The sequence below is a fragment of the Prionailurus viverrinus genome, chromosome B4 (genome assembly GCF_022837055.1).
Source record: "Prionailurus viverrinus isolate Anna chromosome B4, UM_Priviv_1.0, whole genome shotgun sequence".
Taxonomy (NCBI): Eukaryota; Metazoa; Chordata; class Mammalia; order Carnivora; family Felidae; genus Prionailurus; species Prionailurus viverrinus.
The window spans coordinates 79,858,184-79,872,236 of NC_062567.1; the positions used below are offsets into that span (position 1 = coordinate 79,858,184).

The 14,053-nt window shown below is 47.3% G+C and overlaps 2 protein-coding genes across 7 annotated transcripts in view; one reads left to right on the forward strand and one right to left on the reverse strand.

Annotated features, from left to right (window-relative positions):
• The window catches only part of RNF41 (ring finger protein 41), a 32,140-nt gene extending 23,585 nt beyond the window's left edge, over window positions 1–8,555 (reverse strand). Inside the window, exons 1-3 of one of the 3 annotated variants that reach the window (XM_047864997.1) lie at window positions 7,819–8,004; window positions 7,178–7,289; window positions 4,904–5,088 (exon numbers count right to left, since the gene is read on the reverse strand). The gene's annotated coding sequence lies outside the window, so the exon portion shown is untranslated. Of the gene's footprint in view, window positions 1–4,903; window positions 5,089–7,177; window positions 7,290–7,818; window positions 8,005–8,485 lie in introns of those variants that run through there. The other 2 variants (XM_047864998.1, XM_047864996.1) reach the window with 2 other exon arrangements.
• Window positions 8,556–8,569: 14 nt separating this feature from the next.
• On the forward strand, window positions 8,570–13,959 carry NABP2 (nucleic acid binding protein 2). Of its 4 annotated transcripts, none has more exons than XM_047865000.1 (7): window positions 8,570–8,702; window positions 10,350–10,451; window positions 10,800–10,938; window positions 11,053–11,124; window positions 11,257–11,338; window positions 11,433–11,496; window positions 13,430–13,959. In XM_047865000.1, exons 2-7 carry the CDS (start codon window positions 10,373–10,375, stop codon window positions 13,627–13,629), a joined length of 636 nt encoding a protein of 211 aa, XP_047720956.1. In that variant the 5' UTR covers window positions 8,570–8,702; window positions 10,350–10,372; the 3' UTR covers window positions 13,630–13,959. The 4 variants fall into 4 exon arrangements, with proteins under 4 accessions (XP_047720956.1, XP_047720957.1, XP_047720958.1 ...); XM_047865001.1 differs by lacking the exon at window positions 8,570–8,702 and adding an exon at window positions 9,801–9,932; XM_047865002.1 differs by lacking the exon at window positions 8,570–8,702 and adding an exon at window positions 9,922–10,019.
• Window positions 13,960–14,053: the final 94 nt, after the last annotated feature.

Below are 14,053 nucleotides of genomic sequence, written 5' to 3' on the forward strand. Positions count from 1 at the left end.
GGTCTCTTATGGTTTGCCTCCCTGTTATCTTATTCTTCCTTCCTTTCCTCTTTTTTCATGTTTTGTTTCTTAAAGTCCACATGAGTGAAATCATACGATATTTATCTTTCTCTGACTGACTTATTTCGCTTAGTATCATATATTCTAGCTCCATCCACGCTGTTGCCAATGGCAAGATTTCATTGTTTTTTTCCTTTTTTTAAATTTTTTTTAATGTTTACTTATTTTTTAGAGAGAGAGAGAGAGGAAGCAGTGGAGGAACAGAGAGAGAGGGAGACACAGAATCCAAAGCAGGCTCTAGGCTCTGAGCTGTCAGCACAGAGTCCAATGCAGGGCTCGAACCCACAAACTGGGAGATCATGACCAGAGCCAAAGTTGGAGGCTTAACCAACTGAGCCACCTAGGCACCCCTTTAAGTTTATTTATTTATTTTGAGAGAGAAAGAAAACAGAAGCAGGGGAGGGGCAGAGAGAGAAGGGGAGAGAGAGAGAATCCCAAGCGGGCTCCACACCATCAGAGAAGTGCCCAAAGTGGGGCTCAATCCCATGACTATGAGATCATGACCTGAGCCAAAGTTGGACATTTAACTGACTGAGCCACCTAAGCATCCCAAGATCTCATCTCTTTTTGATTGCCGATTAATATTCCATTGTATATATATACCACATCTTCTTTATCCATTCATCAGGTGATGGACATTTGGGCTTTTTCCATAATTTGGCTATTGTTGATAGTGCTGCTATAAATATTGAGGTGCATGTACCCATTCGAATCAGCATTTTGTATCCTCTGAATAAATACCTAGTTGCACTTTCGTTTTATCTTTTTTTTTTTTTTTAACTCTTCTTAACGTTTATTTATTTCTGAGAGAGAGACAGAGTGTGAGCGGGAAATGGACAGAGAGAAGGGGAGACAAAGAATCTGAAGCGGGCTCCAGGCTCTGAACTGTCAGCACAGAGCCTGACATGGGGCTCGAACCCATGAACCGTGAGATCATGACCAGAGCTGAAGTCACTTAAACCAACTAAGCCACCCAGGCACCCCTGCACTTTCATTTTAAATCAATGCTAACAACATTGTCTCAAGGAAGAATACAAATTCTGCAACTTATCTTAATGGGGTCTCAGGACATCTCCCATCCCAAAATAAACAGAACAGAACTTGCCTCTGTTAGCAAAGGATGGCCAGAGCGCATGGGAAGCCATGAGTCAGGGTTAGGAGCTACAAGGTTACCACCAAAAAGTCAGGGTTTACAAAGCTCTAGGGAGATGCTGGCCACTGTTTTTTCTAAATCAAAAGTCCCTCTATGTGCTCAGAGATTCCCGTTTTACCCACTCTTACACAATTGCATTCTTTCAGGGGTGCAGCCTCAAGAATTAAGGGGAAATTCAGATTTCTCATCTGAGTAGGGTATTCCCTATTTGTCATCTGTAGGAAACAAACGTCATATACAACCTTGGAAGCCAGCTCCTTGCCCTGCCCTCAAGCAGATAATCAAGCTGATGGGCTAGGCTCCTTGATTATTCTTTCTACTCTCTGGGACTCTGAACATGGCTATGAGGCTGTCATAGAGGCAGGCTATCAGTCATTCCAAGGGGAATGCCCCACAAGAACTCAACTGCTCACTGCCCTGGAGGCAGAAACCTTAATAAAACTGAAACCACAGGGACCTCAAGAGTCACACCAGTGACCATAGCCACCGGAAGCACAGTTTCCTGGATATTTTCCTTGAGTTGTAGAACAAAAAAAGGCCTTGGAAGGTTTCACTCAACTGGGGAGCTGAACTAAAGTAGCACTGAGGTGTCTGTCCCTTCAGGCTTATAGGAGTTTGGCCAACCTCCCTAATTTGAACATCCTAAAGACTGCATTCCCAGCCTTCTTTTCTGTAGGCCAGAACTCAATGTTATGTTACTTTATTTCCTTACTGTTACACTGGGGTCTCTCTATATAGTTCTGGTCAGTATTACCATAAAAATGCAAGAGCTTTCTCCTATCCCTTTCTATACCCTTTTAACCTGCTGTTGCAGTTGTTTCCTCTGGTCTACCTCTGGAAAGAGCTAGGAATTCAAAACAGAGTGTTCCTAAAGGAACCTGAACATTTAGCCTCCTTTATTCAGGGTTTCTTGAACCCATGAACAGATGTGCAAACCACACACACTGTCTCTTTCTGTCAGACGCACGTGAGCGCCCACACACACAAAGATAAATATCAGAGAAGCCACTCTAACTATAATTCATATTTTAGAGTAAAAAGGACATGCTGTTACCAATCCTTGGCAAAAGCATAAAGGTAAAGGCCAGGTATATGTATTGTAGACTCACTTCTATCAATTCTCCCTTCTCCTTGCCCTGACTACAACAGATGTGCAGAGGCTGAGGATTCTCTAGCCCCAATTACTACAAACCACCAGACACATAGCTAGAGGGCCCCATAACCTGCTCCAGTGTAAAGAAACAGGTAATGTCTAGGAATTTCAATCTAGTGAATAAAATTAACTGGTGAAGGGTCTCACATTTCATTACAAATCTTCCTGTCTCTCGGTGAATGGAAAAAAAGGAAACTGAGTTGGGAATACAGAAACCTGAGACCCAGTTCTAGCTCCACAACGGACCAAATGTGTGACCTTGGGCAAATTACTTAACCTCTCTGGGCCTCAGTTTCCATACTCCACAAGAAATGAAGCATCTTGGACTACATAAATTCTAAGGTGCTCTACAAATTACATGATTCTGAGATTCAGCATATAAAACAAAAATATCTAAATTAGGAGGTAGGGGCGTCTGGGTGGCTCAGTCAGTTGAGCAACCAACTTTGGCTCGGGTCATGATCTCATGCTTCGTGGGTTTGAGCCCTGAGTCAGGCTCTGTGCTGACAGCTGAGAGCCTGGAGCCTGTGTTTCCTATGTAGGATTCTGTGTCTCTCTCTCTCTGCTCCTCCCCCACTCCTGCTCTGTCTCTCTCTCTCTCTCTCTCAAAAATATACATTTAAAAAAAGAAAAAATATTGAAAAAATAAATTAGGGGTAATTACACTATACAAGGTGCCTTATGACTAATTGACCTTCCTCTTTTTAGGCAACTCTCTTGACTTTTTTTTTTTTAAGTTTATTTGAGAGAGAGAGAGTATGTGACCAGGGGAGGAGCAGAAAGAGAGAGAGAGAGAGAGAGAGAGAGAGAGAGAGAGAGAGAGAATCCCAAGCAGGCTCCACACTGTCAACGCAGAGCCCAATGTGGGGCTCGAACTCATGAATGATGAGATCATGACCTGAGCCGAAATCGGAGTCAGACTGCTAAAGCAACTGAGCCACCCAGGTGCACCCAGCCCCTTTTTAAAAAATTTCTAATGTTTATTTATTTCTCCGAGGGAGAAAGAGAAAGAGACAGAGCACAAGTGGGGGAGGGGCAGAAAGAGAGACACAGAATCCAAAGCCGCTCCAGGCTCTGAGCGGTTAGCACAAAGCTGGAAACAGGGCTCAAACTCGTGAACCGCTCAAACTCGTGAACCGAGAGATCAGGACCTTAGCCAAAGACGGTTAAGGATACTTAACCGAATGAGTCACCCAAGTGCCCCGCCTTTTTTTTTTTTAATGTTTGTTTATTTTTGAGAAAGAGCGAGAAAGCGCATACATGGGAGGAGCACAAAGAGGGGGAGACAGAGGATATGAAGTGGACTCCACGCTGACAGCAAAGAGCCAAATACAGGACTTGAACCCACCAACCGTGACATCATGACCTAAGCCAAAGTCATACATTTAACCGACTGAGCCCACCCAGACACCTCAACTTTCTCGACTTTTTAAGTGAAAGGAAGTGGTATTTTTTTCTTTAAGCAGCAGAGTCCTTAGACTGAAGTCACTCCTCCTCTTAGAGAAATTACTTCTGAGGAACTCAATTTCCTCACTTGTGAGATGAGGGGATGGCCTACATTGTCCCAAAGGTTCTGTTTAATTCTAGAATGCTGTGATCCATACTAGATTTACCAAAGTGGGGGTAGGTGGGTTGGTTGGTTGATTTATTTATTTAGTTTTTTAGTAAGCTCTATGCCCAACAGGGGGCTTGAACTCATGATCCCACAATCAAGAGTCCCCTGAGATCAAGAGTCACATGGTCTACTGACTGAGTGAGCCATGCACCCCACCACAAAGGATTTCAAAATTAAAATTCCTTTAGCATATTTTAATTGGTTCAATTTACAAAAGAATCCAGAGGGCACACAATTCAAGAATGTACTTAACACTTGAAGGGAAGCCTACTAGGCCTCAAAGGGCAGCAAGGACCTCCCACTTAGTCACCAGCACCAAGCACTCTTTGTGTGGTTGCCCCAAATCTCATCTTCATCCTCTATACACAGCCCCCTTGCCAAAAGAGATATGTAAAAGATACAGAAAACACAATCCTTGTCCTCAAACTAAGGTGTAGGCTTGAGTCCAATGAGTGAGTATATGCAAGATATAAAACACATTAAAAAAACATAAAATTGGGGCGCCTGGGTGGCGCAGTCGGTTAAGCGTCCGACTTCAGCCAGGTCACGATCTCGCGCTCCGTGAGTTCGAGCCCCGCGTCGGGCTCTGGGCTGATGGCTCAGAGCCTGGAGCCTGCTTCTGATTCTGTGTCTCCCTCTCTCTCTGCCCCTCCCCCATTCATGCTCTGTCTCTCTCTGTCTCAAAAATAAATAAAAAAAAAAAAAAAATAAAAAATAAAAAAACATAAAATTTACTAAGCAGTTTTCCAAGTAAAGGTTACTGTAAGATATAAATAGGCAAAGAACAGACTGATGTGGATTAATCACAGAAAGCTTTATGCAGAAGAATTTCAAGAATCAGGTTTTCAAAAGCAGAAGGAACTCAGATAGGATGAGAAGAGACCTGAATTCTGGAATGGGATTCTGAATCAAGGCTCTTTACCTTCCAAGTGTTGGGGGGTAGGCTCCCTGTTCACAAGGCTCCAACCCCCTGATGCCTCCACTCAGTGCCACTCAGGAGACGCTCCCAGTAACCCATCTTGTTGGCTATTCTCCGACTGAGTCTTCCTTCCTAGTGACAAGCTCCATCGCCAAGGGGATGGATGTGATGTCACAATCAGGAGCACTCTATTAATAGGAACAAGGAAGAAAAAGGTGAGTCAGGGGAACTACCTCCACTTGGCAGTGAGACTAGACAGATTGGATCTGGCAGTTGGTTGAGGAGGAGGAGGAGACAATTCCATTAAGGCCTACAGGTTTCAGAGCTGAGGACACAGCACTAACTTCTAAGGATGGAGGTTACTGGCTAAGAAATCACACACACACACAGTCCAAGAGATTCAAACAGAGCTGAGAGAGGCAGAGAAAGGGACAAGAATAAATATAAAGAAGAAGCACTGTTTGAGACAGAAAGATTCTCTTACTCGGTATACACAACCACAAATAATGTCAATGATTTCAGATCTGTGGCTATACAACGCACAGATCAATGATACCTTATATGCACAGTATGATGCTTGTTTCCCAAATGCTTTCACATAAATTACTGAATTCATGTAAAAAGAATTCTAATCCCACCCTCCAACTGGAAAATACTATTTCATAAGAAGATACTCAAGAATGTTCATACAGGTGTGATTCTACTTCCCAAGTCAGAAAATATTCCTGAGGGTATCAGGCTTTATTAAAAAGGTGGGGGGGGAGGGCACAGGGGGCACTTGGGTGGCTCAGTGGGTTAAGTGTCCAACGGCTCAGGTTATGATCTCGAGGTTCATGGGTTTGAGCCCCATATCAGGCTCTGTGCTGACAGCTCAGAGCCTGGAGCCTGCTTCGGATTCTGCATCTCCCTCTCTCTCTGCCCCTCCCTTGCCCACACTCTGTCTCTCTCAAAAATAAATAAACACTAAATTTTTTTTTTCTTTTTTTAATGAAGAGACAGAGAAACAGGAAATTATTCCAGAGTGGGCAACTGGGAATACTAGAGGTAGCAGTATGATTAGGCAGACTAGACTCTCATTACTAAAAGAATGGAACCAAGAGGGACAAGGCTTCAGATGACGGGTGCTGAGAGATCTACTCAATACTACACAGGAGCATAGCAACTATTCCAACTCCTCTTGTCAACATCACATGGCTATCAATAGATTAAGGGCTGTATAACAAAGGAATAGGATGATGATAATTTTTATACATAAAACTGAGATTATTTCATCTTCTGAGCCTGGCACACACACTGATTAGTTTACTATACTCATCAGCCACAACACGTTTTAGCGTGGCATTTTTAAACTAACAGAGAGATAAACGTGCAATGCCAGACCCACTTTCTATTTGAGGGGTTGGGGGTGGGAGTTGTTTCTCCCTCATCCATAACACAAAGGAGAATATAATGCTGCTTCCATTTTGACAACACCCTATCTCCCAACAGCCTGACATATGCACCTGTACTCCACGAAATGCTTCCACGAACCACTGCTGTTGGCTATACTGTCTTCTACTGACAAGCTCCAGACTCAGAAAGCAAACTGTTACCCACTCTGGGGAAAAAAAACCAATCTTACTCTGATGCTTCCTTAGCCAGAACAAAACAGGATTTTTCAACTGAGAGGAGGACCAGGAGTCAGGAGACGGGTTGTGGTCCCAGCTCTGCCAACTGTATGACTTTAAACAAGCCAAGTATCCCTTCTATAGTTTTTAATGTCTTCACCAGACAAGTAGAGAAGATACCTGCCTTATCTACCTAATATGTTGTACTAGAACAATCAGAGACATAATAAATGTGAAAACATACTGAATACAGCTATGTCTCAGGTAAGGTTTTGTAGTAATAGAATGCAAAATAAATTTAAGAGTACCGAAGGCAGGTGAGGAAATGCTTGAAAGAAGCTTGGTTCCTTTTTAATTACTAGGAACCAGGCCCAGCCACAAAGTCGGCTGGACACACAGGGTAGTACCACTATCATATCACTCAGATTCCCTAACACTAGTCTACCCCATTCCTATCTGGAGGGAAACTATCAGCCAGCAACACTATCAGTTTCTTGTCCTATTGTCAGACTCTAAAACCACCTGTATAGGAAGTGATTAGACTGTCACTATCACAGCCCATCCCCCATGAACAGTGGCTCCTTAATAGCCACACTTGTTGTTAGGTGGAATGAAGTCAGTTTGTGAATGGGGAAAATGTCTGTCAGTCCCTCAAGCAAAACACTCTCACCTCTCTTAGTTTTCTGCTCCTTCTCCAGCCCCCTCCTTCCCACTCCCCAATTTCACAGAGTTCTGGGTTGGGGAAGGCTTTCCGGTGAGTGAAGTCTGCATAAAGGGCCTGGCTGCAAACCCAAGGAAGGGATGTAAGGAATGTGAGATTCCTTCACGGAGGGGGGGAGGGGGAGGGGGGGAAGGAATGGAGAAGGAAGACAAGGCTGCCAAAGACAAGGCACGGGAGAGGAGCCAAGCTATGGCGCTTCGAGGGCGGGGGTTCAGGTTCCGCCACCCCTGCCCAGGCTGGCCCCCAGAATATTCCCTTCCTCCCCTCTCAACCCGTCAACACTGCCCATTTAAATACCACGTTGCAACCCCAGGTCCCTTCTTTCCTGTCCTCCAGCCAGCCCAGACCCCCTCCCGCACTTAAGGCTACCCTACTCCAATGGACCTCCCCCGCAACCCACCCTCCAGCGCCCCTTTCTCACCTCCCGACTCCTCCCTATCCCTGTTCCCTTGCTCCATTTTTCATCTTTACTCCTAACCCTTCTCCTGACCTCCAATATCTCGAACCCGTGCCCCAATCCCGGTGGGACATCGCCCCCTCCCCTCCCACACCCTCTTTTAGGTGGGAGCCGGCGCAGGCGCAGTACGCACCGCCCTGGAAGCGGTCTGGACTCTCCGTACCCCGGCCCGGCTGGAGCTGAGGCCGCAGCGGCCACGGAATAGCTCGGGTGCCGGGTCCCAGCCTTTCCTGGGAGGGGAAGGGGAAGGGGAAGGAGAGGAAAGGTTCCAACCACTCGTCGCCTTGTGAGACGGATCCCTTGCCCCGCCTACCACTGCTACGCAACCCGGCGGAATCTCGTCACCAAACTCCGCCTCTCTGTTTAACTCGGACCTAGACTAGACGCCGAGAGCGACCAACGAGGAGGGAGGAAGGTTAGCCGGGCCTCCTCTCTACACCGGAAATCTTTATGATCCCAACGAGGACTATATAGCCATCTGGGAGGGAGAACTCTATGTTCTTCCCAGCATGAGTGTTGGGGGTGGAGCCGGAGGCTGGCTCCCGGGAGGCAGAGGCTTCGCTTTGGAGAGGTGTACGTGTCCCATCTCCTAAAGTTGATGCCACGAGATGCGAGATCGTTGCGAGGAGGCTGACCTGCAGTGTGACCTGCCATCTCCCGTTACTAGAGTGGTGGTCAGCATCCCGGAGCCTCCCGAACCTATGACTTGTAGTCACGGGAGTGAATACGGCGACCACGGGTGGAGAATTGGAGTGTCTAACCGCAAAGCTTTAATCTAAGGTGCCCAACGGGTTCCCTACCTCTCTCCTCGCCGCACTCCTGTTGTGTCTACGTTGGCTCTCCGGACACTCATAGAGTTCCCTGAAGCACCTAAGGGCAGGGAAGGGAGATAAAATGTCCCTCTTCCTAGGTTGTGCCTTGATTTCCTTGGGATACGACACCGTAGTTGAGGGGTGTGGGAAGGAGAGAACCTGGGATCCGAGGAAAATCAAGGCGGAGCCTAAAGCTCTCTAGAAGGTAAGGGATTAATTAAACCAAAGCATTACAACTACATGACCTCTTAAGCTAATCTGATATTAAACAGTATTTGTTATGGATATTCGCTAAACAAATGGTAGTGCTTTGTACATATGTAATTGGTTTATACACAACATTACAGAACTAGAACCTTTTGTTGATTTTCTAACAAGTCCCAAGGGGAACTAAAGGTTTGGGCCTCCTCTGTTAAATCCTCTGGGGTCTGGGAGAGGAGGCGGGCCAGACCCTGGGATCTAGTGAGATAAGTACATTAGGAAGAGGTGTCTTTCAGACTCTGGGAGAGACTAATGCAAATGCTGTTCTCTGTGCCCCGGGTTCCATTCTTTCAAAAAGGGTGTCTGCCTCTGGTGTGAAGGCCACTTTTTCCAAAATCCTGACCGCGCTGGGTCGTGCATTAAAAATGAGGACCCCAGGGGCGCCTGGGTGGCTCAGTCGGTTAAGCGGCCGACTTCAGCTCAGGTCATGATCTCACAGTCTGTGAGTTCGAGCCCCGCGTCGGGCTCTGTGCTGACAGCTCAGAGCCTGGAGCCTGTTTCAGATTCTGTGTCTCCCTCTCTCTGACCCTCCCCCGTTCATGCTCTGTCTCTCTCTGTCTCAAAAATAAATAAACTTTAAAAAAAATTAAAAAAAAAATGAGGACCCCAAATCAGGAATAGAGATAAGGATTATAGCAGTGGGAAAAGAAAGTACCTGTGTGCTAAGCACTGCCTTTTATATAACTTACGTTTTCTTGTCTGCAAAATGCAATTACATATTTAAGAATTGTCGAGAAAACAAGTGCGGAGCCTGTTTCAGACTTTTGACCACCGTGTTCCAAAACCTCTGGTCCTTTCTCCAGTGTCATGTCTTAAAGAGAAAATTTCAGAGCCTAGGTACATCCTCCCAGAAAGGAAAGGAAAAGTGGGACTGGAGGCGCCTCCTGGTGGTCAATCTTTCTCCTGGCCAAGCCAACCACCTACCAGGCTCCTTTAATACCTAAAATCCGCCCCTTTTGCGGCGCGTGAATCTTGGATCCCGGTTGGCTGGGCGGGGTCCAGCGGCGGGCGCGGGGCGCGCCGGGACAGTGCTGATTGGTCGGAGGCGGCCAGCCGGAAACTTCCGAGAATGTCCGTACTCCCGCGTTCCACCGCGCTGCATCCGGCGGCAGCGGGGCCTGTGGCTCCCCCTGCGGGCGGCTCTGCTGCGTGCACTGTCCGGCCTGCGGGCTGGGTGGGTGGTGGGTGGTGGGCTGTGGGTGGGGGAGGGGATGGACCGAGTCCTGAGTTGTCCGGCTGAGGGTTCGGGAAGGTTTGGCGAGTAAGATTCCATTCCTTGGGTCTGAACCAGTTTCCCTACCCCCCCCCCCCCCCCCCCCCCGTCTCCGTTGGCTCCCCGACTTCTGGGCTTGAGACTGAAAGAGCATCCCGGGACGGGGCCTTCCAGTCCCGAAGCAGCCTATACAGAGACCCTGAAATTCTGATCTTGAAGTTGGAGGCTCCTGGGGAAGTTGGTTTATAACCTTTTAGAAGAATTAGAGGATTTGCGGCTGCCTGACCCCAGCCTAGTGTGGTAGGTAGGCCTTGGGAAATGGAGCATAAGGGCAAAGACTCCAAGCCTTGAGCCATCATTCCCCTTTCCCCCTTCTAGTGTAGTGCGGAGGCTCGGGCAGCATGACGACGGAGACCTTCGTTAAAGATATCAAGCCTGGGCTCAAGAATCTGAACCTCATCTTCATTGTGCTGGAGACAGGTGGCTATTCTGGGATGGTGGGACCCCTGCGCGGGGGTTCTCAGGGTTGGGGAGGGGGCAGGAGGGGAAGAGCATCACCTCCTCTGTTAACTAGCTACCGGGATGTCAGGGTGCACCCCAAAACGCTGCTTACGCGGAATCTCCTACACCCTGGCCTGGAGAGTTGTAGTCGAGTGCAGAGTAGATGGAACTCGCCAGATCCAAGCCTCCAGCGCCACTCAGGCCTCTTTCCACTCAGTGCCCTCTCCATGGTGCTGTCCCTCCACTCCCCCTCACCCACCCATATCTAGATCTCATCCCTCTGACCCTCTCTTCACCTCCACCCCAACATTTGTCTGTTCCCTCCAGGCCGAGTGACCAAGACAAAGGACGGGCACGAGGTTCGGACCTGCAAGGTGGCCGACAAAACGGGCAGCATCAATATCTCTGTGTGGGACGACGTGGGCAACCTGATCCAGCCTGGAGACATTATTCGGCTCACCAAAGGGTAACTCCTGGTTATTCCTGGCTATCCAAGGCTAGTAACAGTCAAGGGGGTTAGAGTTAACAGTCCCTATAACTCTTCTGAGTACTCTGAGTCCTACTTTTCGTGCCCCCACAGGTACGCTTCAGTATTCAAAGGTTGTCTGACACTATACACTGGACGTGGGGGTGATCTTCAAAAGATTGGAGAGTAAGTGTTTTGGGGATTGGGATGCAGAAGCACCAGCCAGCATAAGGGCATATAGTCCATGTCTTGTATCTAGACCTTTCTCAGGCCTCCAGAGGCTGGGTCTGAGGCTTCAACTAATTTCTCCCTTTGCAGATTCTGTATGGTTTATTCTGAGGTTCCTAACTTCAGTGAGCCAAACCCAGAGTACAGTGCCCAGCAGGCACCCAATAAGACGGTGAGTCCCATGGCCTTGATATGGGGAAGGAGGGTAGGTCCAGCCAAGAAGCATGGTAGGGAACAAGGTCTGAGTATTTAATTTGTGCCTTCAGGTCCAGAACGACAGCAGCCCTACGGCTCCCCAGCCTACCACCGGACCCCCTGCCGTTTCTCCAGGTAAACCTTTCCCTTCCATCTGCTGGTTCTCTCCCTAGCATGGAAAGATGCATTGCCCTCATCCTTTTTCCCAATTTGTCTTCTTTCCATGTATCCCCTTCCACCTAATTCTCCCAGTTCTTTTGCAAGTCCTTGTGGGGAAAAGATTTGGGGACCTGTTTCTGTCACTGATAGAGCTCTGGTACTCTTTTGCCACTACCACTCAAGGACACAAATGAAAACAGTTTATCCAAGACTGCACTCCTTTATTCAAGCTTGTTTCTCTCTGCTTCTTCTCTGGCAGGTCCTTGCCCCTTGTCCTTTTGACTCATTACATGGCTCTAACATGGATGTATATGACTTAACATGCAGTCTACACTGTACAGAGTTAGGGCACCAAGTAGTTCCCTTTGGGGAGTCACCACTCTTCTTGAAACTAAAGACCCTTCTTCTAGCCTGTGGACCTCAGGATTATGATTCTTCCATCTGATATACTCCAAGACCCTGTTTTTTGGTCTCTTGCTTTTGATTAGAATCACCCACCAACACCACCTCCTTTGTCCCCTGGCTTCTCTTTAGGAACTGGGTTTCACTGGTCTTTTTCTCCTTCTGGGTAATCTCCCGGCTGAGCCTACTACTGCCTGGGTGTTCGACTCCTCTTGCCTCTGATCTGTGTCTTAGGTTTCTCCCTGTGACACTAGGCTTCAGGCTGCTTGTACCCTTGCTCAGTCTGTGTCTACATCCCTAGTTACCATGGTTTTCAGAATTGTTTGTGTCAGAACCACTGGGATCATGGTTTTTTTGGAAACACCATGAAATAACATTTAATTCCACCATAAAAATCAGCATCCGTATTTTCACTGGAAAATATGACTATTACATATGTCCACGTCTCCATAACTATAACTTATAAAAAGTATTTTAAATAAGGTACATTTAAGCCTGTTTGGCCCTAATGCTCATTTGCCAGATGTTTGTTCACTTTGTTATCTGCTAACAGGTGCAAAAGTCTTAATAAAAAGCATGTCTGGCGTAAGAACTTAACATTAACTCCCTATGTACTCCTAACTTTTTCTGTGAATTGAGGAAAGGCATTATTTTTCCATTGTGGCAACAGATATCTTAGTCTGGTGGAACAGCCTGGGTCCAAGCAGATATGTGGTTTAAGAATCACTAGCCTATGACTTCTACCCCTTTTAGGGCTCATAGTGCCCTCTGTATAAGAGAGGCAGGCCTCTGTCTTCATTTGACAAACATAGATGAGGAATGCCAAGGAATAAAAACACAGCACCTGCCTTTAGGAGCTTGTAGTCTATGAAGGAGATGGTCCTACAGATGACACACTGGTAGGGGCAAGGGTAGTGATGTGCACAGTTGTAGGAGCTCAAGGAAATCATCTCACACACCTGGCTCCAATCAAACATGTGAAATATACACCAAAATGTTACTTATCATTTTGAGGGTGTGCGTAATATTTTTTTTCCCTATTCCTATCTTTATTTTCCAAAATGAAAATGTATGTATCATCGTGATACCCACCACACTTTCCTTTTTTAAAGCTGCTTCTTACATAACACAGAAGCTTTGGGTCCTTCCCCTTCCCATGCTTCTCCAGTTTTACAAAGACTTTCGACAAAGGGGCATTTTGTCAGAGGTCCTTAAGCCTAGAGCTAAACAGTGAATGCTAGGTCTGACCTCCATGATACAAAGGTGAATGGAAGAGAAGAATATCACACTAGGATTCACATAGCAACTTCCCAAATGATTGAGTCTTCTCAGGGCTCCATTTGTACAACCCCTGCTCTTTGCAACTGGTCCAGCTGGCCTGAATGTGCCGCTGTGCTTGATGAAGACTGTGCTACTCTCTAGGGCACAGAGGGAGGCCTTGGGGATGGACCTCTCTCCTACCTTAGTTTTCTAATTCCTGTGTTTCTTCCCCTTCTCCCACTACTAGCCTCTGAGACCCAGAACGGGAATGGACTGAGTGCCCCACCAGGTCCTGGTGGTGGCCCGCACCCGCCTCATGCACCCTCGCACCCTCCCAGCACCCGAATTACCCGAAGCCAGCCCAACCACACAGCTGCCGGCCCTCCTGGCCCCTCCAGCAACCCTGTCAGTAACGGCAAAGAGACCCGGAGGAGCAGCAAGAGATAGCAAGACGTTCTTCCTCCCTTCCCACCACCCACTATAGCCCAAGTGTCTCCTAGAACACAGCCTTTTACTAGGCTGCTGGCTTGTGGGGGGTGGGAGTGGATAGGCAGCAGTATTTTATCCACTGAATTTCACTGGAGGGGTGGTGAGCAGTTGGCCTTATCCACCCTAAGCCCATGCTCCCTGCCTTACCCAGCTAGATCTGCCTATCCCTGGGGATTCAAGGCCCTCTGCCCTCTTTCCCTTTAGAAACGACAGTCACAGTCTGTTTCTTGTGTGTGTGATGTGGAAATCAAATCGAATCTCTCCTTCCTAATAAATGTTACCACTCTGTACTGGACTCCTTTGCTTTTCGTGGGAAAACGAAGAGGTTAACAGTCAGACATGTGGGAAAGTGGGGTGTCCCTAGGAGATAGAAGGAAGACAA

What these genes read in the sequence shown, in the direction of transcription:
- NABP2 (XM_047865000.1), top strand. Translation starts at nt 10,373, where the DNA reads ATGACGACGGAGACCTTCGTTAAAGATATCAAGCCTGGGCTCAAGAAT. An exon ending in AGCAGGCACCCAATAAGACG is followed by an intron (nt 11,339 to 11,432) that starts GTGAGTCCCATG and finishes TTGTGCCTTCAG; the next exon opens with GTCCAGAACGACAGCAGCCC. An exon ending in ACCCCCTGCCGTTTCTCCAG is followed by an intron (nt 11,497 to 13,429) that starts GTAAACCTTTCC and finishes TCCCACTACTAG; the next exon opens with CCTCTGAGACCCAGAACGGG.